This window comes from Streptopelia decaocto (assembly GCF_964273445.1).
Source record: "Streptopelia decaocto genome assembly, chromosome: 2".
Taxonomy (NCBI): domain Eukaryota; kingdom Metazoa; phylum Chordata; class Aves; order Columbiformes; family Columbidae; genus Streptopelia; species Streptopelia decaocto.
The window spans coordinates 136,869,027-136,896,945 of NC_138655.1; the positions used below are offsets into that span (position 1 = coordinate 136,869,027).

General features: G+C 38.6%; 1 protein-coding gene across 3 annotated transcripts; it reads right to left on the reverse strand.

Moving 5' to 3' along the window:
* Positions 1 to 294: 294 nt before the first annotated feature.
* Positions 295 to 27,919, reverse strand: SDHAF3 (succinate dehydrogenase complex assembly factor 3). 3 transcript variants are annotated; one of them, XR_014183228.1, is made up of 3 exons: positions 27,741 to 27,874; positions 26,476 to 26,664; positions 566 to 703 (listed from the first exon to the last, which is right to left on the reverse strand). XR_014183228.1 is itself a non-coding variant. In XM_082044463.1 (2 exons), exons 1-2 carry the CDS (start codon positions 27,900 to 27,902, stop codon positions 500 to 502), a joined length of 366 nt encoding a protein of 121 aa, XP_081900589.1. In that variant the 5' UTR covers positions 27,903 to 27,919; the 3' UTR covers positions 295 to 499. The 3 variants fall into 3 exon arrangements, 1 of the variants encoding a protein (XP_081900589.1); XR_014183229.1 differs by lacking the exon at positions 27,741 to 27,874 and adding an exon at positions 27,383 to 27,718; XM_082044463.1 differs by lacking the exon at positions 26,476 to 26,664 and having other exon boundaries at positions 295 to 703; positions 27,741 to 27,919.

Here is a 27,919-nt window from a genome sequence, read left to right on the forward strand (position 1 = left end):
GTTCTCCTGCCTACAATCCTGATCCTGGTTCCAGTCCGTGCATCACTCAATCCAGCTCCTGTCTACTGCCAAATGCAGTCCAGGACTCCAGGACTTCCCAGTGCCTGCTCTGCAGCCTCGGGCATGATGCTGCGCTATGCTGGGAAATTCAATATTGGGTTTGTATCTTTTGCATTATTTTCTCTCATTATTAGTAAAGTTTCTTTAACTTTCCAACTTGTAAGTCTCTCTCCCTTGTCCTCCTATTCCCCTTCAGTAGTGGGGAAGGTGAGGGTTAACAAATTATTAATTAAATTAAAGTCTGCCACACTTTATTGTTGCCCCACAATAAATACGGACACATTTATTCTTGCATAGAAAGCCAAATACCCAGAGACATGTTTCAGACAAGTTATCCCATCAGCAGTGCCCACTATTGCACAGAAACCACATTCAAGTCCAAGTGGAAAAGGAAGTTTCAAAATGCTTACATATGCATTAAAACATCTTTTAAAACCTTTCAGTTTTTGCATTCCGAGTCTTTAGAAATGGTGATTTCTTTATTAGGTTTGGTAGCTTCATCCATCAGTTCCTTCAGTTGCCCAATCTGCTCATCACGGAAGTCATTAAGTTTTTCTTCTGTGAGCTGGATTCCATACACAGTCTTTTCTCTCAAGTTTTGTTTGTCCTCATTAATTTGTTGCTGTATCAGTGCTGCGTAGTTCTAAAGAGGAAGGGATATAAAGGTCACCAAAATGACAAATGGAGGATTCAGGTCAACTTTTAATACCGTCTTACCGTAATAACATACTCTTAATCAACCTTCTACAACAGCCTATTAATCAACATCAAATGACAAAACCCCACACTTTTTATAACAAAGTTAAGACATTTCTAGTATCTACAGTCAGTTTTAAGTAGATGATAGTTTAAAATGTGTGTCCTATACGTACAGATTAATTTAATTCTGTCATATCATGTACCACTACTGAAAACAAAATTTCATTATAGGTCAAATACATTTATGTAGTTATAACTATTAAAATACATGTTTTCTATCTAGAAAGATATCAATAGGATTCACTTTCTAAACTGCTGTATCTGGAAAAGCGTTATTCTTGAAGAAATATATTAGAAAAATCAATCTATAATTAGACGGTATCCTACAGCCTTTCTGTCTAACCACTCTCTGCATTTCTGATAACTGACCATTTGCACCAGCCCTGGACTGCTCCAAAGGCAGAAGGAATTCAGCAGCTGTGAGACCTCTGTTATTCTGCCAGTTTTAGAATAAATTAGTTAGTAAAATTAAAAGTTAGGACAGATACCTCCATATTGCATGCTCATTCCCTGAAGAAGACAAAAAAATATAACCCCCTTTCTGTACTGTCCTGAACATAGGTAAGTTTTTTCGAACTTTCCTTCAATCCCATTGTAACAGAAGGCATTTAGACCATGTTTATTTAAATAACAGTATTTATGTCAGTGGACAGGCAGAACTGTCAGTACGTATGACATCCATACCAGGCTGAGCGCCATTATAAGGCAAAACCTCTCAAGGCAGATATGGAATTGGCCAACAGCTCACACCAGTAATGCGGGCACAGCTGGGAAACTGCTTTCCCACTGCTTTGGAGTGATCTTTGACCATTAGAAAAATTACAACACTCAAGGGTTTTGCAAGGACAGCAGTTCTGCAGAAGTAATTTGGCTGTTGGTGCTACCCCTGAGGCCGCTGCGTTCAAAGCCCATCAGTGGGGTCCTGCACCTTCCTCGGCTCCCCGGTCCAGCCCCATCCCGCTGCAGCTGCTCTCCGAGACGTCATCATGAGGGAATTTGTCAAAATCCTCATGGCGTGTGAACCTGCTCAGATGTTTAAAAGTTAAGCACATGTTCAAACACCGGGTTGGGAGCTCACATTTTTCTTTTTCTTAAGTGGAACTTATAAAACAAACTACACAATTAAGAAATTAATTTCAAAAATTAATTGCTGTTGGAAAAAAAAAAAAAACAAACAGGCTTCTCTCCTATTTAGTAAGGTATCCTTTAAAGTATCCTTAAAGTTTCAAGCACAACTTAGAATATACCATAAGAAATGGAACTAAAGAACTGTAATGGTAACACCTTTTTTTTTTTTTTCTTAATAAAGGATTAAGTATCAGGAGTATTCAAAACCATGGGATTTTGGCAATGAGATATAAGCATTCTTTTAATTTCAACTTTTCAGCTGAAAGGAGCCTCATTTTTGAATACTGAATTCCTAATCCAGTTACCAAAGTTACTAAAGCCACTACTTCAGCTGTACGTCTAATAATTCCTGAGAAGTAGATAAAAAGGAAGAATGTTATTCATAAGCATGTGATAAATTTGAAAATCACTACATTTACTAACATAAATACACTACGCTGTTTATGTACCATGTCAAGCCTCACTAAAGTCAGCAGCCCTGCTGCAAAGCTTAATTCCTGGCTCTTTAAAGAAAACAGATTTTAAAAAGCAGGTCAAACAACAGTAAAATTTTATTCATACAGACTCTGAACTAAACCAATTCCTCATTTCTGTAGTCGTAGAACTCTGTGTTAAAGTTACCTAATAAGAAAAGTAACAGTTTCATAATACTGAGGTTCTTCCCCACATCATCTCTGCCCTTTTTACATTAAACACACATTCAAAAACAGTGACACTACAGTTAATCCCTACAGTAATTCTACATCTCCGTCGTATTATTTTATGGTAGAGTTGGTCCAGTATTTAGGAGGAAATAAATACCATTTTTTTCCTGATGACTGAGTATATCAAACAGTAACAATAAGGTAAAAAATTCTAATGGGTTAAAAAGTCTTCAGCTTTGTGATCCACAGAATTTCTGATCAAGGCAGATAGACAAATGTGATCTCTGACGCTGTCAGCAGGCGAGTAACACACCGACATGTTACACATCAACTATTCCACCTCATTCTATCTCCAAATTTCTGCACAGAACAATCCGGTCAGTATTGGCTCCAGACTCCAAAAAATAAATTCTCATTACACTAAACAACAACATTCGAAGCGTATAATTCAGAAACAATACTGAAAGCAAGCAATGCGAAACTCTCCACATCTCATCAAGAAACCTGACTAAATGTCCAAGCCCTGAGATCCCTTCCATGCAATGTCCCACCAGGGCAGGTTCCACAGTGGGAGAAAAGTCCTTCCCTTCACTAATGACCAACCACCTTGGAGCAGCCAGGGGCTCCAGCACATTGGCATAACTGTTGTCTATTTAAAGGCTGGTTACAATTTTACAAACTTTGTTGACTAGAAGATCACCTTTAAAAAAAAAAAAAAAAAAATTAATGACTGGTAAAGAGTCTGCAATATTATTTCGGTTTTTAGTCTAGAATCAAATCATCACATTTCACAAAGCATCAGTGTTAAAGAAGTGATGGTCCTCGACAAAGCCACAACGCCCACAGTGCCCTGCATCCGAACGCACAGCGCTGGTCGGTGCTTCTCCCTCCCCGCTGCCAGGTGTTCTGCTCTGCAGCACTCCAGCGGGCTCCCATCTGGACGTGTCACCGCTGGCTCTTTTCCCCCATTCATTTTCTAGCTGAACAAATGTTTTGTACATGCCAGAAAGCCTCAACAGTCATGGTTTCACATCGATTTGCAATGTGAACAAAAATTCAAAATTAGACCCTGAAAACATGCTGGGTCTTGGTTGGCTTACGACAGAAAACTTCATTTTACCAAAAGGCAGTGATGCACCGAAGAAAATACATTTCAGCCTTTACAAAAGCACTGGAAAAAGATCAACTATATGGCATATCTCATTTTCTCTGCCTGTGATGCCAGATGACGAACTAACAAAGCTTGAGATATTTAAGTGCTTAACACCTTACTGTTCCCTCAGAAATTCATACTGTTATTAAGTGATCAGTGATTTGTGGAAAGATACTACATCATTTGCTGGTACATAGTTCTGTAATTTAAGGTTCAGCTTCTATACAGGAAACATGCAATTTTGCTAACTGCACACGAACTTTTAATACATTGAACTCTGAAGTTCAGTAATAGGTTTAAAAGCAAAATTTAAAAAACAAACAAGAAAACACGCTAACGGTTGTTCCTTCAACAATATACCTTTGGTCACAAAATATGATGAGCACAGTCCCTCTCAGGAAATAAGGAGAAGCAGCATGTTTGTGTATGCTTCAGTTTCCATTATAACTTAATAGATACAGAATTCAACTATTTCCTGGTGTCATCTTCCCTACCAGCAGAACCGAAACAAGCGCTCTGCTTTACTTCTGCCTCTCATTTTATTTTACATACAACCACAACTTCCAAATATAACAAAACTCCTTTGTCAGTCATGACACCAATCCCTGGCAGATTTTTCAAGGGCATCTTATTCCGCACTCTGCCCACAGAACCACAGACAGGAGACAAGTAAAGCTGCGGCCTGGTAGAGCCCGGCTCAGCGCACACAAGCAGGGCAGAGGCAGACAGGTGCGCTCCTCACTTGCACAGATGGTCAAGGGTGGCAGGTCAGCCAGGGACAACCTCTGCACCTCAGGTGTTCTTAGGTTGGTTGGTTCTTTCTTTGTACGTAGCTCTTACTACAGTGATGCTCTGCCTGCACCAAATGTACACTATCTGGGCATCTACAAAAAAACAAACAAAAACCAAAACACCAGCTGAGTACTAAAAGCCTTTGCCCCTTATACATGACCATCAGCAGAAACAAAGAGGATCAGAATCAAGTCCAAGTCAAGACAACCTCTCCTGACCATTTACCATCAAAAGATGGCTGACTTATCCAGTACCCAACCACGGCATACTGGCCATCCACACCACAGATGGTCTCAGAGCCCCACTCCTCCCAGTACCCAGCCCAGTCTTAACAGAGATTAACAGTCTGAGGTGCAGACTGGGCAGCTCTCTGCATCGCCAACCTCAGAGACACCCCAAAACTCTCCGTATCACCAATGCAGGGAAGATGATGCCCCACCTGAACGCTCTGGTGCTCTCCTTAGAGATGCTGGAGATCACACTGGTGTCTATAGCATGGAAGTTGAATCTGGCCATTAGGCTCTCTTAAAATCCTCTAACATGATTAAATACTTGAACCTCCAAGTGATTTTTACAAAAATACAGAAGGTATATGCTGTAGTCCAGGGATAGCTACTCCTACATTTACACAGTCCTACAATTACATTTAGCCCTTTGAAAGCAATTGTGAGGCTGATGTGGCCCCCGGTAAAAATGAGTTTGACATCCCTGCTGTAGTCAATTACCAGAGTTTTTTCTTTAAATTCAATAACTGAACCAAATAGTTTTCTTCTGCTCTCTGACTCATAAGCATTCGCAAAATGCACAAATTATCAGAAGGGCAAGAGGATAGGTGGCACCTGAGGTTTTAAAATGCCACACATTACAGAAAGGGTGTCAGACTGGTTTTCAAAGACTAAATACAAAAATAAAAGCAAAAACCACACAACCAAAAGCCCCACTCCCTGACTGTTAGATGTATAGACTGCTCCCTGGTACAGTGCATGCTGACAGACCTTTATCTCATATGTGAATATAAAATGATGAGAAACATGATCTAATTGTAAGATTAAATGGGTTAGGAGCCTATCTGCCCATTTTCATTGGGAAGAACAGTAATGGTCATTTCTATTTCCTTTGGCATCCTCCTCACAATGTACAATACTATTAATACATTTTAGACAATCACCCCAAAAATCTCTGTAAGTTTCATTTAAATAGAAAACGTGAGGATAGAGGTCTCTTCACAGTAACTACCTGTACGATTCACTTTCTTGCCAGATTTCCAGGTTTTCTCTTTAAAAAGGCCCATAGTTTTAATCTCCCTTACACAGTTAAAGTCAGTGTCTTCATCCATTCCAAAAGACTAGCTCCACATGCAGTCAAAGTAATTATAACACTGATAAACAACAACATTACCTGGGGCCAGATCAGAAGCTGCTACTCTGAGATGTGTTAAACAAACACAGCAGTCAGGCACTGAAAAACACTATCCAATTCTTTTAAACTGATTTTCTCAGGGTGACAAAAAACCCCCACAAGTTTGGCCTGACAGACCACCCCCATCGCTCCCTGGAAGTTAACTTAGAATTGGAGTATTTCAAACCCTACTTCTTCTAGGAGCAAAATCAAACACATGCTGCTAGGACAGCAGCACGAAGAAATGACTGTGAAGGAACAGCACAGCAAGGAACAACCTGTTCCGATCACTGTGCAGAGATTTATTGAATGAATTACTTTATGCACGTTCAGCCAGAAATCTGCAACTGATTTACTGTATTTTTTACTATGAAACTGTTCTGTTTGTTAAACTGAGTATCAGCAAAAGATAAAATCTTTATAGAAGTGTTTTTTAAATGGAGATACACCTCATGAAATTCCAGAGCATCTTTATATATTTACCTGAACCTGTAAGTATAGTTGGAAGTATAATAAAAAAAACAAGGAAAACAGACAATTTCAGTGGATATTTTTATACACTGATACGTTAAGCCATAACAACTTATACTTCATCCTATAAAACAACTTAAAATAGCTCATAAGCATTTTTAAAATTGCATAAAATACAATTACTGTCAAATAAATTACCTAATCTGAATAAAAAGCTATGTGAAGTCACACATATTCCAACAGGAAAGTGCATTATCAGACAATTTCAAACCACATTTGTTTTTGTAAAGGACACACCATGATCACTTAAAAAACATGTCAATATACTATAAAGGGTGGTGAGTAAACCTTCCTCCTGCTTTTGAAAGTGCTCATCAAATGGTATTTGAATGACACCAGCTAATGACGTATGGCTGGCATTATCAGAGTTTCTTAAGTGGAAAATTAAAATTGTAACTGCTGGGAAAAGGGCAACAGAATGTAGACAGGAATTTCACTTTGATGTACCCAGCACAGCAGAGGACCAGCTCCTACTGCAAGTCCTGACAGAAGGTGAAAAAACAACTTGCTCTTCTGGCATTTAAATCACCTGAGCATCCATCACACATGTAACAACAAACCGGAGGCAACTCTTAGCAAAAGGAACTTGCACAAACATTCAGCACTGGCTTAACACTGTTCCTATCAAAAGTCTGAAGGATACAGGGCAAGTGGTTATTGCTGAGTGGCTTTGCAGGGAAAAAAAAATAAAATAAAATAAAAATTCTTGACTGTTAGTGTAAGCACAAGAGGGAAATCTCAAGGATTATTCTCTTTCTGAAAATGCTACAGTACTTTACATGTAAGCCTGGAAAACACCATCATCCAAAGGGTATGAGGCCAAACATTTCATCCACAGACACTCCAGCTCCAGTGCAGCAGACAGCACTCACATTGCGAGACAACAGTAAGGGCCCTAAAACGACACTGTGCTCCAAGTAAATAAACCACTACAAACAAGCTGATCATCATAAAATTATGGCTACTCTATGAATTTAACAGGCATATATAGAAAAAATCTAGTGACAAGATTATTTATTATAAAAACCAATGTTTTTCCTCATGTTTTCTTGTTCTAGCATCTCCTTCACAGCACAGAATCTGTGAACAAAATGTTTACTGTCTACTAAGAGAGGCAGAGTTGTGCAAAGTAACACCAAGTTTTCTGGTTTCAAAATCAGGGAGATTTTCCCAGCATGGACAGGTTACAGAAAGCCACAAAACAGCCCTTCAGCGGGTGGTCTGCGCTACAGCGGCCACAGCTGCGAAGCTGGAGACCTGAGACCGCGCTGCAGCAGCAAAGGTACCTGAGGTATGAAATAATATTCTAATCCTCCTTCAATTCACTCACAAACCTCTGTCACTCAAATTAAACACACTGTAAACTCAAGCTGTTTGGCTTTAGTGAAGCACCATGGTTGCTAATGGATAGGATACCAGTCACTGTGCTACAGACTACAGATTTAATTAGCTGTTTTGTTGTATGATTTACTTATATTTCATGAGAGCAATTTGGTTATAAATGCTGCTTTTCTAAGATCTGTTTACTATCTTCTGACAGCTCTTAGACATAAAGGATAAGATGTTTTACACAAGCTAAAAATCTGGCATTTCTTTTACACGTCGAACTTCAGCCACCCCTGATATTTTCTGTTAATAATAGAAAGGTTCAGTGAAACTAAAGTTAGGATGTAATGTGTTAAACAGGTACATTTTATTCAGACATTTGCTATGTATAAAAACGTGACTACTTAAAAAACAGACTGAGTAGCTTATATGACCAGTCATAAGTCACTAAGTTGAAAGTTTAAGCACATATGAGAAAGAATCAAAAAGGGCATCAGAAAGTGTGCCTTATTTTTATTAAAGCTGCAACACTGCTCACTCTATTTCAAAAAGGAAAAAAATAAAGCGTGATTTTATACACATTTTTGAGAACTTCAGATTATGTGAAAGAACATAACCAAAATTTTAAAAGGAATTTTTTCTAACCCAGCAACAGTAAAACTTGCATTCCTGCGAGGATGAGATCCCTGCTCATCCCCTGTGCATCACCATCTCTTCAACAGGGTAGTCAAACAATCCCTGAAGGGAAAAAAAAAACAATACCAAGAACCTAACAGAGTGGGGCTGAACCACTGCCCCTGCCTCTCTGCTGAGGCAGCCACCCCAGTGGCACGCCACAAAGGGAAGGAAAAACAGGGACTGCAGAGCAGCACACAGAGTCCATTTAAGCACAAATGCAACACACAAAAAACACAAAAATGACACAGTTTGACGCAGGCCAAACTGGTTCCTCACGTACCCTTCAAAGCCATGAGTGTGGAGAACCCATCCCACTAAAGAATGCATCTCTCACCCCCAAAGAAAAACAATGCAAGTGAAAAAAACCCCTTTTCTAGCAAATATACCCACTTGTAATTAATGAGGAGCTCTAAAAATGAGTTGTGTGAAGAGCAGCTTGGATAAGCTATTTTGTATTTCAGTCCAATATTAGGCGGAAGAGTTTGTAGAGGTCATTTCAAGCCAAAGGGACAGTCTACCACTTGCGATGGGATTGTCTACATCTAAATGTTACGCGTCTAACCGCAGCAAGGGATGCAGGTTGGCTTTGTGCTGAGCATCAGAAACTTCTGTCTTAAAGATGACGTGATGACTGGGCACACTGTCCTCCAGAGATGTGGGTCTCATCACTGCAAAAGCAACTATGTGTCTCTCTCTCTCGCTGGAGATGACTGGATTCAATCAACTTCCTTCCTTTCTTACGGTAAAAGGGAAGTGTTCATTAGTTTGGGGGTTGTTTTTAGTTTTGTTAGGGTTTTTAATTACAAGAGGCAATAAAAATACCATTTATCTTCAAATGAATCCATAATCTCTCCCCTAGAGCTTGTTTTACCTTTGGGTAACCCTGCTGAAGTCAGACTCGGCAACAGTGCAGCTCCTTTTTATCCTTAGAAAACTTTGAATTATGTGGTATTTTAATTTCTGAGGATGGAAAACCATGTCACCATTTCTAATTACAATGCATAGAAGTAAAACAGATTTCTCCAGGACAAAGTCAGTGGATTGTAAAAAATGGGTACAACCAGACTCAAAGTTTTAGAAAGTTAATCTGAAAGAATAAGCCAAGAGAACTTTAACAACATTATGTTTTTCCAGGAGATTCAGGAAGGATGCTAGAATATGTGATTATCGACCAAATTTCAGGGTAGTGACCACAGTAACATAATGATGCACACACTGCAAATATACAGAACTGTTACCATATAACGGGTTTGGGTTTTGGGAGGAGAGAATGAAAAATTGTTCAGCTAAAATGGAGCCAGGGAATATAATTATGTAATACTTAGTAATCAGCAAGGAGAATTATTATTTGATCAGGAAGGTATAAATGGACTACTTTTTTTAACACAGTTTAGTAATATCATTAAACTGGAAGAAATGACATTTATTTAGAGGAATGTTAAAAAAAAAAGCTTCATGACTAACTCAGCTTTGCTTGTAGCTTAAATAACGTGTTATTTTAATGTCCTTTTTTCATGTAAGACTTATGAGATCATATTTTGAGGTGAAATTGGGAAGTTTGTGGCCTGACCATCAAGGTAAACATATATCAATGCTATTAGGTCCAAAACAGAGCACAACAGCATGACAGAACCTCAGAGTGACTTTATTGTCATTTGTGGAAAAACAAGCATCAGTACTGTACATCAGGGCCAAAATCTAGGTCACTAAAGCTTCTTGCACCAACTGGTAGCAACCATAGTCTTTAAGATCCTCTCAACTTATGTTAATAAGCCTCATCTCAGACCTTAAATAGAAAGCTTGAGCTTGCTTTAGTGAAGAAGGGAAAAAAAAAAAATCAAAACATACTTGAAGGAAAAACAACATTTCAGAAAAAATAAAATGACCAATCAAGTTTTGAAAAGAGAGATCGATCTGAAATGTAGAAACGGGTCAGGAGAAAGAGGTGGGAAGTAGAATGAAAGAGATGGTCATGCAAATGGGTTCCAATGGCTTGACAAGATCCTGTCATGGTCCTCTCCCCTTGGACACGCTGTATCATCCAAAGTGTGAGCTCCATCAAAAAACATACTTATTCTATGAAAGAATTTTTAAAAATCTTCTCTGAAGCACATATCAGTGTTTGAGAGCGTTTTAAATTGGTCCTGGAGACAAAAACACTGGGAAGAGAAATATATTTAAAAACCCATTAGAACTTACTATAGTTAATAATTTAAGAACAAAACATGGCTAATTATTCAGTCTGGACCTTTATCTGTAAAAATTATAACAAAATTACACTGTTACTAATACAAACTCTAAGATTGCTGTGACTGGACAGATAAACTACAGACCAGAAAAGTAAAACTTCCTTCAAGAACATTATTTCATATTTTCATACATATCCTAATAAATCCTCAGCAATTTGAAAGACGGTTATTTCTTGACTCAGTTTCTGGTTTGCTTTGACATTTTATGCTGTGCCTGGCAGCAGTCTGGTTAATAAAAAAGCTGTCCTGTGCACTTCTGTCTACTGCTGATGTTTTGTCTGGCAAACAGTATTCCACAATCTCACTGAATGTTCAAGGGTTTTTCACATGCTGTTAATTTAAAGCAGGGCAAGGGAAAAAACTGGAAGTGATAGTTCAATTTTAGGAACTTATTCAACACAGCAGTTATACAGTAATGTTTCTATTTAAATATTAAGCTAGGATATCTTGGCAAAGTGCTTCACTGCAGATAATTCTCTGACAAATATAAACACTAAGTACCGGCATTTTACCTTAGAAAACCTAAAGACTGTTTCAGCAACATAATCACGCAACTATAATTAAAGCACACAATGCAAACATCACTTATAGACTCCCGTATCAATTCTTTAAATAGACAACAAGCATCTTAAATTTGCAGTTATTTCTTTCACTATTACTTCCAGATTTCCAAGGAAGACAATGATTTCACATATAGATATTCACAAAAGGAAAATAAAACCTGTTTCCAAGACAACCACATTAGTTTCCAGACTGCTAGATACTAAGAATATGCAAAAGATTACATATCCCAGGTGATGACACTTAGAAGACTTTCCATGCACGTTCTTTTACTCAATTTATACCCAATGAAGCATGTTAAGTGTACATACATATTAAAAAAAGACTCAGTATTCTTATTTCTCCATTACTCACATTCCTATATGCTCATTAGATCCAAAGCCTTAAACTAACACATTAATAAAGAAAACCTCAAGTATAAACAAAAATTTAATCCACTAATAGGCATCTTGCATTGATTTCCCTGACACTACAAATAACCTTTCTGCTGAGGGGGCACTGAATTTTTTACTTTAATGGACCTGCAGAAGAATAATGTGCTTGAATGAATTAAGTAAAAAGTCATGGGCGATATTTGATAAACAGACCAAAAGGTCATTAGTGTAAAAGTCAGATCCATCCCTCAGGACAAACAGTTTCAAGTGAACAAATTCTACATTTCCTGTTCCAATGCAATACATGGGATACTAATTTAGCAACAGAAAACACTGAGTCAAAGGCTGATTTTCTTGGCCAGTCTTCCCATGGTCCCTCTAGTAACAGGGAGGAAAGACAAGCCCTACCTGGGTGCCTGTGGAGGCATTTAAAACAGACAAGCAAGGAGTCATTTAAGTTTATCTACCTGTTTCTTCAACATGGCACAAACATTTTGAGGTGTGCTCTTCACAGAGCACTACCTGGGAGACTGGCCATCAAGAAAAGCAAATTAAAAAATACTGCCACAGGTGAATTCTTATAGGAGTGTTACTTAGATAAATACGGCATTCAGTATGGTACTTTCAAAAATCCTACTCTATAGAAATAACTCAGTGTATTTAACCGCAATCACTTCAGTCCTTGCTTTTAATTAGCAGCAATAAGGCATCTCTATGAAAATAAATGCATACTGATGTAACTGAAGTTTTCCTTCAGACAACTAAAAACATACTGGTTTATATTTGTAAACTCACTCTTTGGAAAGAAGGCTTATTACTGCAATTAACGTGTACTTCATAGCACTTAATAAAAGGAGAAAAACATTAACTCATTGGCCTCTGTGCTACAACTCAGTGCAAATTTTTAAAGTTCTTGTTGTTGCAGCAAAAGATGCTAAATGATGTTCAAGTTTTAGACCAGCCATACACCTTGTATACACATAAACATACCTCTGTTAAATGAAGTTAATAATATAAACTGTTTAAAAAGTCTTTCATATCCTCCAAGTAATAGGATGAATCACAGCATTTCCTCCTTCTTTAGTTTTATTGCTCTCAAAATTACAACAGAAAGTTCCTTACTCCGTTATATTTTGCTAAAATACGGTGATACAACATACATGCAGTCAGAAAGTCATCTGACACAATGGTGCAGACAAAAAAAAAAAAGGTCAGAGAAATTAAAAGTTCCCACTCTAATATAATTCTAAAATTGTGGTGATATTTTTAACAGTTTCAAAAAAAAAAAAACCTCTAAACCTACAAATCTGTGTATCTTACTAAGGATTTTTAACTTGTAGATTGTATACAATCCCTGAACTACTTCAGAAGTAGCCAGAGAACTGAAGACAACAAATGTGTCATCAGTTTGTTCAAGAGATGCTATAAAGGAGTACTCATCTCTACTGACCACATCAGAGCACCCAAATCTGAAAAACCCCAAAACTTCCATAATCATTTGCAAGTCACTTTATCCAACAGCTCTGACATTTAAGAGGATTTTCATAGTGTCTGTCACAATGCAGCAAGTATGTGCTGGGCTGTCACAGAAGACTGAAGGGATTAAGTACAGAAGGAGAAAGGAAAATTCACTGATCTGCTGAACAAATTTCAAAATTCAATAAAGGACTGTAGAGACAGCTAATTTGAAAGCACTTCTGAAAAAATGCCATAAAATATTCTGTACTGTGCTTAGGGAGATCAAATACAGATCAAATTCAAGACTAAACACATTCTCTTGTAATCTCTATACAACAAATATTTCAAAATTAACTCACCTAAATCTTGTTCTATTCCTTCTTTTTTGTTTCTGCTACTGCAGGAGGTTTTCCCGCTATTAAAGGGGACTTGGTTTGAACTAGCAAATGAGAGGGAAAACAGGGTAGGGGAGTAATAAAGGGTTAGAAATCAAGTAAGTCAAATAGTTTAGTGCTGTGCATACTTCATCTTGAAATGAACACCTAGTTAACAAAAACTTGAGCTTTCGCAACAAAAATACAAGCAATAAAACTTGAATTATTATTGAGGTTTTTTTATACATCTTAATGAATTTTGCTTGCTAGCAAAGAAAAATATGGAAAAGAAAGCCTCATGTACACCTGTCCACAAATAGGCAGTTACATGAGAATCACCTATGACTTCTCACACTCCACTCTGTAGGATAGCTTACAGAGCTACCTATTTAAGGTAGACTCCCAAGTAAGCTACTCTACTTCTTAATTTAGTCACAGGATTCACTATAGAGTTAGGCCAAGATAGTAAATGGGAAAAAACTCTCAGATAAGTTGCCTGAAGATACTAGCAGAATAATCTTGAATAACATCTACACCACCTACCACCCAGCAATGCTTCCCCTTGAACTACACTGATGGTAAATTACAGGGTCTTCATGAGAAGGGGTTTATATCAGTCTTAAGGGGTGGTGAATATTAGCATGCTTTGCTATCCTCCAGAATGTTCCATGTGCCTGAAAAAAAAATCATGTTCGCTAAATGGGGGGGGGGGGGGGGGGGAAGAAGAAGAAGAATTCTCCAGGTGACATCACTCCCATTGCTTTTGGGAAGCCACCAGTTCAGGGGGGGACTTAGACTAGTCAAACTAAACCTGTTCAGTGACGTAGCAGGAACTCCTCCCCCTCCCCAGTACCATGCAGATGGGGCAGGTGAGCACAGGGACGCAGCTGCAGCAGGTCACAGCGCAGAACACTGGTCCTGCACAGGAAGGCATCGGATTGTGAAGGTCCGTCTGCCATCCCAGCATATGCCCCATTTCTGTCACAGTAAAGATGTGCAGACTAGAATAAACAGTTGTTTACACCATAAACCCACTTGTGCGCTGCTTGCTGAGCTGCCCCTGTGAGCCAGGCACTGCAGGCACCCACACGGGCTGGTCCCAGGGCCGGCACTGCCCCGGTGTCCCGACCACACTGCGCATCCCACTCACCCCAGCTCCCAGGGGATCTCCCCCCACCAGCACCTGCACTACAGAAAATTCAACCGTAAAATCCACCTGCAGTTAGAGTGCTGGGCTAGCCTTTACTGTTGCACTAGAAAAACAGAACAAAACATAACTAATCTTCCCTGTCCGAAAACATAACACTTTAACATTAATCTATAATTTCTTAAAAGAGGAAAACACCAAAAACAAGACAGTACACCAACAGAGGTGGGGAAGCAATGGGATCATTTGTATTCTACTGTATTTATTTTTTATGAGAAAAATACAGCAGATCTCATCTTCACAGAAGTGCTTGCTATATCCACTATAGCAGTGATTTTACAAATCACAGCTTTGCAAAACATCTTCCTTTGCAGAACCCAGCTCAGTAATGCTTTTTGTCATCGGCTGGGTGAAGAATTTCCCTTGGAAAGTTCTGCCGTAATTGCCATCAAAATTACTATTTGAAAACTATTTGAAATATCTTTAGGATCCTACCTTCCCTCAGAAACAGTGCCTACAAACAATCTAATCACAAATGCAAACAAACAAAAAGTCCCATTACTTGGGAAAAAGCAAACCTTCAGCAAGTAACTTGCCAGAGATGTATCACCGTACCAAAAGCTTAAATCAACAAATGGGGTATGCTAAATAGTACAAGAGGTCACACAACAGAGCTGAACATCTGAAGGTGAAAAAAAGACAAAGCCAAATAAAACAAATTCAAATTGCTCATTCACACTGCAATTAAATCCAGTACACACTGTTGCATGCTTTCTGCTAGACTACTAAATAAATTCAAGTGAAGCAATATTAGATACCAGTCCAGCTAATGCATCCTAAAATTCTAATGCCATGAAAGACTGGAACTGTGTCTTTTGGATATCATGGAATTCATTTTCAAAAGAAAAATCTGCAAAAATTTATTTATATGCTTAATTTATGACTACCTATACTTTTTATTATGCATTAAAAGTGCATATCTGTGCAAATAAGTGCACAAACAATCCATTAAAATTAATACAATAAAAATTAATAACGATGTAGACAGCACTCACACCAGTATAATACTGGTTTCCAAGCCCTTGCTAATTGCCATAAAAGTCTTTCCATCACAGTTACACTTCATACTGTCTAGTACATTAACCCTCATTTCAGCCACATATGTCATTTATATGGCTGACCTGTGTCTCAATATAAAATCAGATAAACTAAACTAAACTATACTAAACATACTGTTGAAATGTAAACACACATCCAACATGATACCTACATGGTTACATTTATATATACTAAATCATTTTTAGGCAAAACTCAATACAGTATGATTTTCAGTTCTTCAGGACATATTATTCTTGGATTGAAAACAAGTGATTAGATGTATCACAAAGGATACCAATGTGTGCCAGTGATTAAGTACTATCAGAGTACTCAGCACTTGCACTTCAGCACCATTTAGTTGTGCTGCAAAATTCAAACTCCTTTAACCAAAAAAGAACAAAACAAAAAGGAAAACCAGAAATCGTGTTATTTAAGAAGTAACTTTAATTTACTTCTTGACTGACAGGACGATGATGTTTTTCCTTACAATGTAATTCACAGTATCACAGTATGTTTGGGATTGGAAGGGACCTCAAAAGATCACCTAGTCCAATCCCCCTGCTGGAGCAGGAACACCTAGGTGAGGTCGCACAGGAACATGTCCAGGCAGGTTTTGAATGTCTCCAGCAAAGGAGACTCCACAACCTCCCTGGGCAGCCTGTTCCAGTGCTCTGTCACCCTTACTGAGAAGAAGTTTCTTCTCAAATTTAAGTGGAACCTCTTGTGTTCCAGCTTGATCCCATTACCCCTTGTCCTATCATTGTTTGCCACCGAGAAGAGCCTGGCTTCATCCACGTGGCACTCACCCTTTATATATTTATAAACATTAATAAGGTCACCCCTCAGTCTCCTCCAAACTAAAGAGACCCAGCTCCCTCAGCCTTTCCTCATAAGGGAGATGCTCCACTCCATCATCTTTGTTGTCCTGTGCTAGACTCTCTCCAGCAGTTCCCTGTCCTTCTGCCCAGAACTGGACACAATATTCTAGATGAGGTCTCACCAGGGCGGAGTAGAGGGGAAGGAGGACCTCTCTCGATCTAACCACCCCCCTTCTAATACACAATGTAATTCCTTTCAGTTAAAGTGATGGTACCGAACTGTCCATGAATCAGACCAACATTGCTAGTGCTGCCCATGGAATTCCTTCTCACTGGTCAATCAGCAGCAGAACTAATGAAAAAAAACCCACAGCTGTACAAGATCTCAGCTTTGTAAACCACTAAGGTCATAATATATGTCTGTTATTTCATTACAACTCTTCACATCATGGATCGCTTAAATAAATTCTTACAATTACTAGCTGTAATGGATGTTAAAAAGCTCACTAGCATGCTCCACTGCAAACAATCAACTGAATTTAAAAATTCAGGAGGCCCAGAAAACAACTGAATATCATGACTTGCTGCACACCTTAGATTTAATTCTAAGCATTAAGTCAAATTTAAACTACTGTAAATGAAGTACATACATAGAACAAGCCATTTCAACATGAACCAGAATATCCTTAATTCTAGAGCATCATGCTTGCACCACAGCCTGAAGTTGACCTACGCTTTCCACCAGCTGCTATTCTTCTAAGCCATCAGATGCTGGGGTCTACAAAGTTCCTAGAATGTGATTAGGAATTTTTTAAATTACTTTTTAAATACGATGGAGACTAGAGTGCAGGGTGTTTCTCTTAGGCTAGTTCTCCATCATAGGTTTGACTCATCTACAAATCCAGTTGTGAAAAGTAATTTGAGTAAAAATCATCACAAAGTGAGACACCAGCACTCTATAAAAGGAAGCATGAAAAAGGAACATACAAGAACTCTTTGCAGAGAGATCAGATATATTATTCCAATAGAGAAAAACAAAACCAGTCCTCAGAAAAGCAAACTTCAGCACCATTGGGAAACCATTAGTGCCAGAGTGTGGCAGGGTGCTCTCCCCGCACCCCAACCTGACCTTCTCCCATAGCCCCGCTTCAGTGATAACCACCAGTTGTGGTCGCAATGGACGCATCTGGTCATGAGGGATGCAGCCGCTCAAAGTGGATTTGGGAGAGGCAGATAAGGACACAACAGCCAGGGGCTAATACATGGCAATGTGCCCACCTAACACAGTGCTGGTCAATGTCTGACTCAAGCAACATTTGGAAAGCATAGTCTGAGACTAAGTCTGGATCCAGCCGCACCCAGGCTCCTCTCTGAGGAGTTTAGAGCATAAGAGGGTCCTCTCTGAACCTCATGACTCAATGGGAGGGCTTCCCAGATGTTTTTGTCTGACCCTGCCCTCTACACAGTAAATAATCAAGTGTATCTTGCCATCAAATCTTGTTAAATCACTATCATGTTGACTGCCTCACTGGTTTATATCAATAAAGTTTATCGTTGCTTCCCTCTTACAAGAGAAGCGCATCCCTCCCTCTCTCACTCCACCCGCAACACAAGGCAATGCTTTGAGGGATAACACAGTGCTGCAGGAGCCCTTTTCCCTGCCAGGGTATTGAAGGGGAGCCACGCTCAACACTGCAAACTACTGGGGTAGCAAACTACTCCAAGGCAAAGCAAAACCAGAAAGGACATTAGGAAAACATAACAGCTAAACCGGGTAGAAACCACAGTAAAGTTTTTGAATTAATTTTTTTAATTTTTAATTCTCAAAATCTGCAGCAGTACGTTAACAAGTATCAACATGTATTTTAATGAATAGTTTATCAAGGATTGAATATGTGAAAATTCTAGTTAATATTAGAAAATTCATATCCTATTTGTTTCTAGTACAGCAACAAGCTGCCTCAATTTAAGTATTTGCTGCCATCATGCGTACACTTTGAAAACTGCAATCCCATGAAGGATACTTCTCATTTATCAAATCAAAAATCAGCTATCAGACTACACGTGAGGGCATTACAGACTTCAGTTAGAAGGCGATGAAGTTTCAAAGATTGCTAATGTAATACAAATTCTTCCCTCAATACAGACTGCATATACATCAAAGAGCACACAAACTCAATTCAGTTACAAAGACCACATGCTTCCACTACGCAATCATAAAAAGCAAGAAACTGATTATGAGCTAAATGGTATTTGGTGGGCCACAGAAAATAAACGAGTTGTTCTGGTTCATTCCATGTAGATATCAATGCTACCAACACAATACAATACTTTCAGGCATGACATCTCCAAAGAAGCAACGGTGATGGGAACTTCAGTTCAAAACCTTCCACCAGGATACTTCCAGTTCAGACTCATAAGAGAATGTTGCAGTGACCTACCGATCTGTTAATTTCTTCTAAATTATGGAACAGAATTACTCAGGAAGAAAAAATAGTACAAAATAACATAAAACTAATGTATCAATTTTCCATAATTCAGGAATTCTCACAGAGCAAGGGAATACGTATCTAAATCATACGTATTCTACACCAGTTGCTAGCCAGTCTTGAAAGGTGGGTGCAAGATCAATTTAGAAGGTATTCTACAGATTTAGGCAGTTACTGCAGGGGTGGGGAAAAGTGCATTATGATCTCTTTCCCCTCAGTCTGCTCTGTCTCTCACTAATATCCCTGAAACAACAAAAAAGGAGCATATTAACAGGACTCAAGCTCCCAACACATCACTAAGCCTAAAAACCAACATCACTTCTAATGTCTAGTGTCATGAACATTTCATTATAAGTATTTCATTAACACTACTTCTGGAAATTACCTTTAAAAACCTATAAAAATCAAACACTTTATCAGACACTATGATTAAATATGTTTTCCAAATCATACCCTTCAAAAAGAGCAGTTTGAAATGAGCAGTTTTGAGACACAGAAATAAAAATATTTCAGCAGAAATGTTCTGCTCAGTGTATTCCCAGGAGTGAGCAGCCTAAACAGCAGGATATCAATTAGGTGTACGGTTGTAGATACAAGCAGTTTCAGTATTAAAACAGCCAAAGCTCTCAGCATTAGGGAAGACGGCTAAAACAATGTGAAGATTGATAAAGATGCTACTGAATACAAGATTATGAAGTGGAAATCTGAGTTTCAGCTTCTTGCAAAAAAAATATTTGTTTAACTGACTTTAATATTAGCGAACCATATCAAAAAAAACTTCATCCCTTAATGGGTCCAAACACATCAGTGTGTCTTCAGTACAGCTCTATATTCAGATGTGATACACACATCTGGAGCTTTAAAAATCTTCCAATTTGTATAATGCTATTTGTTCAAACACCTCAAATTATGCTGAAAGAAGGAAAAAAAAATCCAAAACAATTACTTAGATGAGCTTCAGATTCCATTTTAACCCACAGAAAATATCAATTTTATGTCTACACAGGACAGAAAAGCACATCTATGCAGCATGCACAATTACAGCACTCATAATATTATTGCAGTAATTACAAAATATGGTACTTGACAGCACTTGTGGAAAGTTGGCAGTGTTCATAGTGTTGATAGTGGAAATGCACTGAAAACGCAGTAAAACCTACCATGCTTACAAAACACTACAAGCTGACAATATTTACATAAGTACCAAACAAATGCTAGAAGGAAGGTGTCAATAAAGCAAGCAGAAATCCTTATAAATTTGCAATTCCAATTCATACTCCATTTGTCTGTTTGACCCATTACATTGTCTTAAAATACAAGAAAGTTCAAAAGATTTGTGGATTAGTTACCTTGATATTATCTTGATCTGAAGACCTAACCTGGTAAGGTTCTCCAGATTCTACTGTAAAATACTTCAAATAATAAAAATAAACAGTGCTGGAACATCAAGATAAGGGCGAAACAAACAGAATACTCATTTCCTTTTCTTTTTTTTTTTTTTCTTTTTTTTTAAGTCTAAGAGGAAACAAGAAATCTAACAAGACTCGTATACATATAACCTAAAGAAAACTTTTTAAGACACCGATTTTCTTTCTGTAACCTGTACAGAGTTAAATGTTTGAAATGGCTGCCAAGGAGCACTGAAAGATTATCAGACTAATTTCCAGCAAATCAGATAAATTATTAGATTCAAAGAGTACTCAGGGACCTGAATGCACACAGCAAAAATAACAGATTCCTGATCACTACAGCTCTAAATTAAAAAAATCTGGAGGCCCTGAGAACTATGTGCTATTATGCATATAATTTATACATAACAAAGGCTTTTGATTTCCTAAAACACATACACAAGTACTAGGCCATGCTAGCTAGCACGGTTACACATACGCTGTCTCATATGGCTTGGACAGAATTTTATACCACCACTAGATGGAAATGTGAATTACCTTTTAAACTGACAACTCTGTCAATGCTCCACTGCTTCTACTGTGTCTGACGATTCCTGTTTTCTTATTTAGTGATCTAATCACAAGCTGGCTGTCACAAACCCATACTCATTAGGAAAGTATACACAAGCAGGCATACACAAAACTTCTAGTCTCTTCAAATCTGAGAGCATTAGCATAAATATGCCCTGCTCATTTCCCAAGCCAGTGCTACTCAATGCAAGGAATAAACTGTTATACACATCAGAGATTTATCCCACTTCTACAGCAATTTAAACTTCTCCATCTAAGTTGTATCTTATCAAGATTTCTGTATTCTGCCAACAAATTTCAGTTGGGATTTAATTAGTGTCACACTTTAATATCAAAGGCATATTATATACTTTACAAATACATGCAACAATCAAATCATGTGAAATTTATAAATCTGTTTGCACACCACATATTTATACAAAGTTCCATCACTTCAATGGAATTCACTATGCAATGTACTATACCCCGAGGTGACTGGCAGATGCAAGTCACTGACGTTACTGTCTGATGTGACCCCCCACAATGATTCAGATATTATCTCCTGCTGTGTCAGAACAGTTGTAAATTAAAACTTCAACTAGCAGACAGGCACGGTTACCAGGGCAGCCATCTGACTAGCTACATGTAATCACAGATATGATAATATAGAGATAATTGGCATAGTAACACGACAGAAGCACTGAGAGTACTGATGCCACAGCTCATGAAATTTTGAATTCGGAAACTACAGCAAAGGTTTAAAACAAAATCTCACATTTGCCTTTAAGTCTTATTTTCCATCAACCCCAGGCCACACCATTTTTGAAAGAGGAAAAAAAAAAAAGAAAAAAGCAGTGTATTTACACGTAACAAAGTTAGATGAAATAAGTTAATCAACTGCTATCCTGCACCAATATGTACACAGGAAAAAAAAAATCCACCAAGAAATTACTGGTTTTAGCAGTGGGCAGGCGAATTTGAAAGAGAAGGATGCTGCCTTCCAGATGAGAAGTACCGAATGCCCCTTCCCATGACGGGTGTGCAGCACGCACAAGCCAGCAGGGACCCACCAGCTCACCCCACGTGTCTCCACATGAGAAAGCTCCCTGACAACCTGGATTCTCCATGGAAGGGGAGCAGATACCAGCTCCTGCTCTAAACCCAGATCTGAAGGAGCACTGAAAGGATGGAAGTGATGCTATAATTTGACAAGGATGTTATTACTGCGAAACTTTGCTACAGTGATCCATGTGGTCGACCTTTGCCTTTATTTTTCTGCTCAAAGGGACAATTGCACATGAATGCTGGTTCATGGGTGCACTGAGGCAAAACTGTCGTCTTACACAGGTAGACTTTGAATCTTACAGCAAAGCAGGAACGTCAAGTCAGACAAACAGGCTGATTTTCTGTGGCTGGTCACACCCGAATCCCACATGCTCTTCAATTTATTGGCCATGGCTCTCAGAAAAGTGAGAACTTCTTTCCTGCCTTTTGAGAAATATCAAAGAAAATAGAGGAAATTGTCTCCCATTTAGTTCTTACAAATTAATATCCAGTGAACACCCTAAGTGGGGGCTAAACACGTAAGTCTCAGTAGGAATTTACTCTTAATAAGAAGAGAGCCATAAAAATCACTCAAAGCAAATTCCAATGTATCCGGTAATGTTACAATGAAATACTACTCTTAAACCCTACTTCACGACTTCTATTAAAGTCATAAAATGGCAAAAACCTTAAAGTCATATTTCATTTCCAAAAAACGTATTTCTTTGTCAGGCAAAGAAAAGATCACTTATATAATGCACTTCACTGAAACTGAGAGTGGAATACAGAAAGTCAGCAGCTGTTTTAGACTTATGCAACCTATATATTTGCTGAAAGACAGCACAAATACATGTCCCATTCCCACTCCGGTTTGAGTCCAGTGCTGGCCACAGCTCCCCGTTCAACCTATTGAACTTTCTTCGGCTCTTTGCTCTTCGAATTCTCTTTCAACATCTCAATGTATTTTTGAGTGTCAGAAGCCTAAAAATCACTCAAGAAGGGGAGGGAAGATCATACTAGCCCAAAGAATTAAGAAGGAAAAAAATTCTGTCAGTGTATGCACTCATGAACAGAAAACAGAAAAAGACGTATCTGGACAACTACATCCTGGGAACTATGATGAGACCATCCCACAAAAATCCCAGCACACTAAATACTGTAAGTGACATGGGCAACTGAAGACAAATTTGATGAATGACAATTATTTGTATCATATCTGACATCATACCAATTCAAAAAATTAACCATACTTGAGAGGCTACATGACCAAGTTCTCCAGAGAGAGGGATATAGTTACACCTTAATTTTATCAATATAACACCTAGATTTGTTATCAGGAATGAAAAAATATCACCTTTCTTCTGAGTATACAACAGCAGGTGTCAGCTCATCTGAAAGCTTATAAAAATGCTTTCAGAGTCAAGAGCAGCCAAAGCCTTTCAAAGGCAATTTATTCAACCTATTAGATGTGAGAAAATGTCATGTAATTCTGCAGAATGATTCTGCTCCTCTCAAGATAGTCCAGACCTTCCTACCTATAAGGTCAGACTTCTTAAACAAGCTAAGTACAAACTGGCCATTTTCAAAATTAAAAGAAGAATTAACTTAAATGATGTAAAACAAATGATTACTGAAATTACTTAGCTGAATATTCTACATTGTATCATTTGTAACCTGGAGTAAAGTAATTATCTTAATATTACCTATTCTTAAGTAAGCATTCTCATCAGCTACCATATGATTTAGAACACTGTTGAACTAATTCACTTATTATATCTGTCAACATTAATTCAATAGCATTCCAAGGTAATAATCACTATCAATCCAATTATATCAGCCACCTCCTGTAAGTGAGTACCAATTATTTTAATTAAAATACTAAATATTTAGAAAATAGAAAGGAACATATATTCATAAATTATATACTTGATTTGAATCTACCTGAACAACCATAATTCCTGAACAGCAACGCTTGTTTTCTTTTTATCACCCTTTAACACTTTCCAGCAGGTTTCAAGACAAAACCCATCAATCCAACACGCATAGAAAAAATGCAAAATTTACATTGTTCTACCCTTACATAAATGTATACATAACTGCAGATTATTTCTATCAGTCTTATTCACTTAAGATCTCTTCCAAGGATATTCAACTGATAGTTTTCCTATCTTGTACACACAAACAGGTCAGCTTAGGTTTCCCATAAAATGACATGAGCCATCGACGAGCCAGCTGAGTTCTAACACTAAATCCCTCCCCATCCCTGTGCATGGCAAAGAAGGCGGATCTTATCTTCTTTAATTGAAAACAATACAAATCATTCACATATTGAGACAATATTATTTGGGAGCCCTTTTACATCTTTTTTTCCTCTATTTCTTTTCAAAGCTAATCTTAGAAATCTCCCTGTTCCACCTGAGCTTGTGTGCACTGTAAGGATATTCAAAATGCCTGTACTCGTTTGAGAATTAGGCTGAGCACTCAGGTCCTGCACTGAGATTCAGGTTCTTCCCAAAGGCGATGGAATAGAACACAATGTTAAAGAACTATGGCAATATTAGAACCTATGTTTGCTTAAATGCCCTGAAAAATTAAATTCCTTTAATAGCTCTTTTTAAAGCTTTTAAAAGTAAAATCCTACAGGTTTTTCACCATGTTTCACAAGAAATTAAGGGAATTTACTCAGCTTGTTTTCTTTGACAAGCAACCAATGTGCCCAGTTCCCTTGAATCAGCATAATTTAAATACCAAGGGGAAAATAAATTGTTTGGCACAACCATAATGCAGTTAAAATGCTAGGTCTGATAACTAAACAATTTGCAAATACAAATCAAATTGGAGGACAATAAAGTATACTACAAATACAGACTATGAACCAGTATATTTTCAAGCACACACAGAAGGTCTGACTATCCAAACAAAGCCTGAAGAGTTTTAACAAAAGTAGTTTCATGTTAAAATTAAGTTGTCCTTGGAAATTTTCACCCCAAAAGCACATGGGATGGCTTATTAAGATTACATTTCATACTCAAGTCCTCATTCAAAGTCAAGAAACATCGATGCAGTCATATCCATAACCTTAACCCTCTGGTGAATACAGATTAAGATACACTATTTAAATATAAAATTATGAATAGCATTTTTCTGTCATATGAGACATCATGGCACTCTGTACCAGACACACTGCATGCAACAAGACATGAGGAAAAAACTTTTCCAGATGGAATATTGACAGCACTCAAGTGCACATTTAAGGTACACAACATGTACCTTAATGAACAAGCAAATCGAGAAAGGTGTTTGACATGTGCAACACGCCAAAATACTGTTAACAGAGCTGTAACTTTGCATTAAAAAAAAAAAATGGCTAAAACTTAACAGGTAATATAAACATCATTTTTAATTAATGTTGTAGTGATCTCTTGGGGGCTTTTTTTGTTTGTTTGGTTGGTTTGCTTGGGTTTTTTTTTTTATAAAAATAGATATTAGGTCAATAAGTACAATTATGATTCATGTATGTGAAGCAGCATATCACAGCTCTGCATGTCACCGTGTGATTCATAAGCCCTTCAAGAACTGGACGCTTCACCCGTATGCCAGCATGTTCTGCCAGAACTAGTCTAGAGCCTCCAGCCTATGTCTGACTTAAAAGGGTGTCTGCTGCCCAGAATGGGTGCAAAGAGGACACCCACATGAACTGAAGCACCTTTCTGTTGCCTAATCCAAGTCATCTACAGTCCATCTTCCTCAGTTATCTAGCTCAAAGCTTCAAGGAGCTGGGAACCACGGCATATTGTAAGATGCAGAGTCCCACATGCCATAAATGTGAAAGTCTGATTTAAATTCCACCCTTGAAACAGATTATTATTATTTGGAGAAGAAAAAAATCCCAGAGCAAGGTAAAAATTAAAGATGAGAAGAGCCACATTAACTATGTGCTAATCTCTCCCAGTACCTTGTTAGAAGACAGACATATTTTCAAAGTTCTTTATACATACACGCTCAAAACAGTTATTAAATCAGTTTCCTTTCCTTGCACATATCATAGCTAATAGCACTAAATGTCAGGTTTCAAAATTCAACTTCTGTTCCTTGTAGTCTAATTTTTTCCCAGTTTTCCCTATAATCTACTTTTAAAACAGAGAAACATTTTCACTATTTGTTTACTTCACAGAAATGGCTAAAGATATTTCAATGTAACATTTTCTTCCTTTTCTAAAACTATTTTAAGGAAGATTTTAGCACTGAAAACAGTAACCTGTAACTTGTCTTTTTAGCTCATGTTAACATTGGAAGCAGCGACGCAGAAACATTTTGGCAATATCAAGTAAATGCCAATGAAGAATTACAATAGCATCAGGCATTTGAGAGGTAGATATAAATTTTCCTGATTTCAGGATCTATCAGTTGGCAAGAGGCAATTAAAATGCACTTACTCCTTTCCCCTGAAGAGAACACCAGTTTTCTCCCCACTGGCTCCTGATGTCCCAGCAGAAGGATATTGGAGCTGCTTTTCCCACCCCGGCAAGATTTCAGCTACAGCAGGTAGAAGGGACGGGTCAGATCTTCCCCCATTACCGTTCTGATGGTAAAACAGCTTCCAGAGCACAGCAGAATAAAATTTTCTTCCACAGAAAGGAAAACAGTTTCAAGATTAAAAAATACTACCAAAGCAGTAGTTCAGTGAGCATGAAAATTAATGGGAAACTTGTCTATAGGTCTGTCTCTTGCAGTTATTTTCATGGTCTGAGAGGTTTTCCCCTATGAAGTGTCTATAACATTTGCCTGATATTTTGGGGTCTACTAATACTCTGGCACCGGCTGGACTTCAGGCGTGTGTGGCAACTACCTCCAGTCTCCCTCCTCTGCTGCTTCTGAAACTCATTACCTCCTGATCACTTGTTTGTGATCTGCTTTTGTGCCCTTGCTGGTGTCAGCCACTAAATTCAGGAGAAGAGGTGGTGCGGGGGGGGGGGTAAACAGAGAAACACTGTTCACATAGGACTTGTTTCTTTTAGAAAACACTCTGAAAAAATGTCACTTGAAAGTGAAATACGAACTCATGGGGAGCCTATTTACACATATGTATTGAGGTAATTATAACTATATGATTAGCTATGTATGTAGTTACAAATACATACACATTTATACAGTGTATTATTATCAATTATACAGGTAATTTTGTGTATTTTTTATACATGTATACATAGCTAATTATATAATTGTCCTTCTCTTATAAGTACTTATGTGTGCATAGTTATAATCACACATAGATGAGACAAGGAAATAAGAACCACAAAAGGTAACCTGCCCAGGGATGTAGAACTACAAGGAATTTTGTACCTTTGCAATGAGTTTGCCCTTCAGGGGGTCGTGCCAGACGAAGAACACACACTCAGCACACGAAACAGCGATCAGCACCTCAGTGGTAATTACCAGCGAAGCAACTAACAGGCATTTTCTATCTTCCTGTCTACGACACCTATCCCTAAACAACGCCAACCCAGCACGCCGCTGCTACGGCAGGTCACCGCGGGGCCGGCCACCGCCTGCGAGAGGCCGGTGCCCCTTCCCGGGCCGGCGCCTGGCCCGTCCCGGCCGGGGGAGGCAGCGAGGGCCGGGCTGCAGGGCCCGGAGCGCCCGGCGGGACGCAGCTGGGGAGGCGCCCCCCCGTCAGACCCCGCGGGGCGGCGGCACTTGCCTCCCATTCCCGCAGGAAGCGCTGGGCCTCGGCGGGCCCGGCGGCCTTATGCTTCCTGAACTCCTCCTTCACGTAGCGGTCCCCCAGCGCCCGCAGCGCGGCCGGCAGCGCCCGGTGCAGCAGCAGGATCCGCCGGTACAGGCCCCGCGCACCGCCCGGCATGGCGGCGGAGCCTGAGG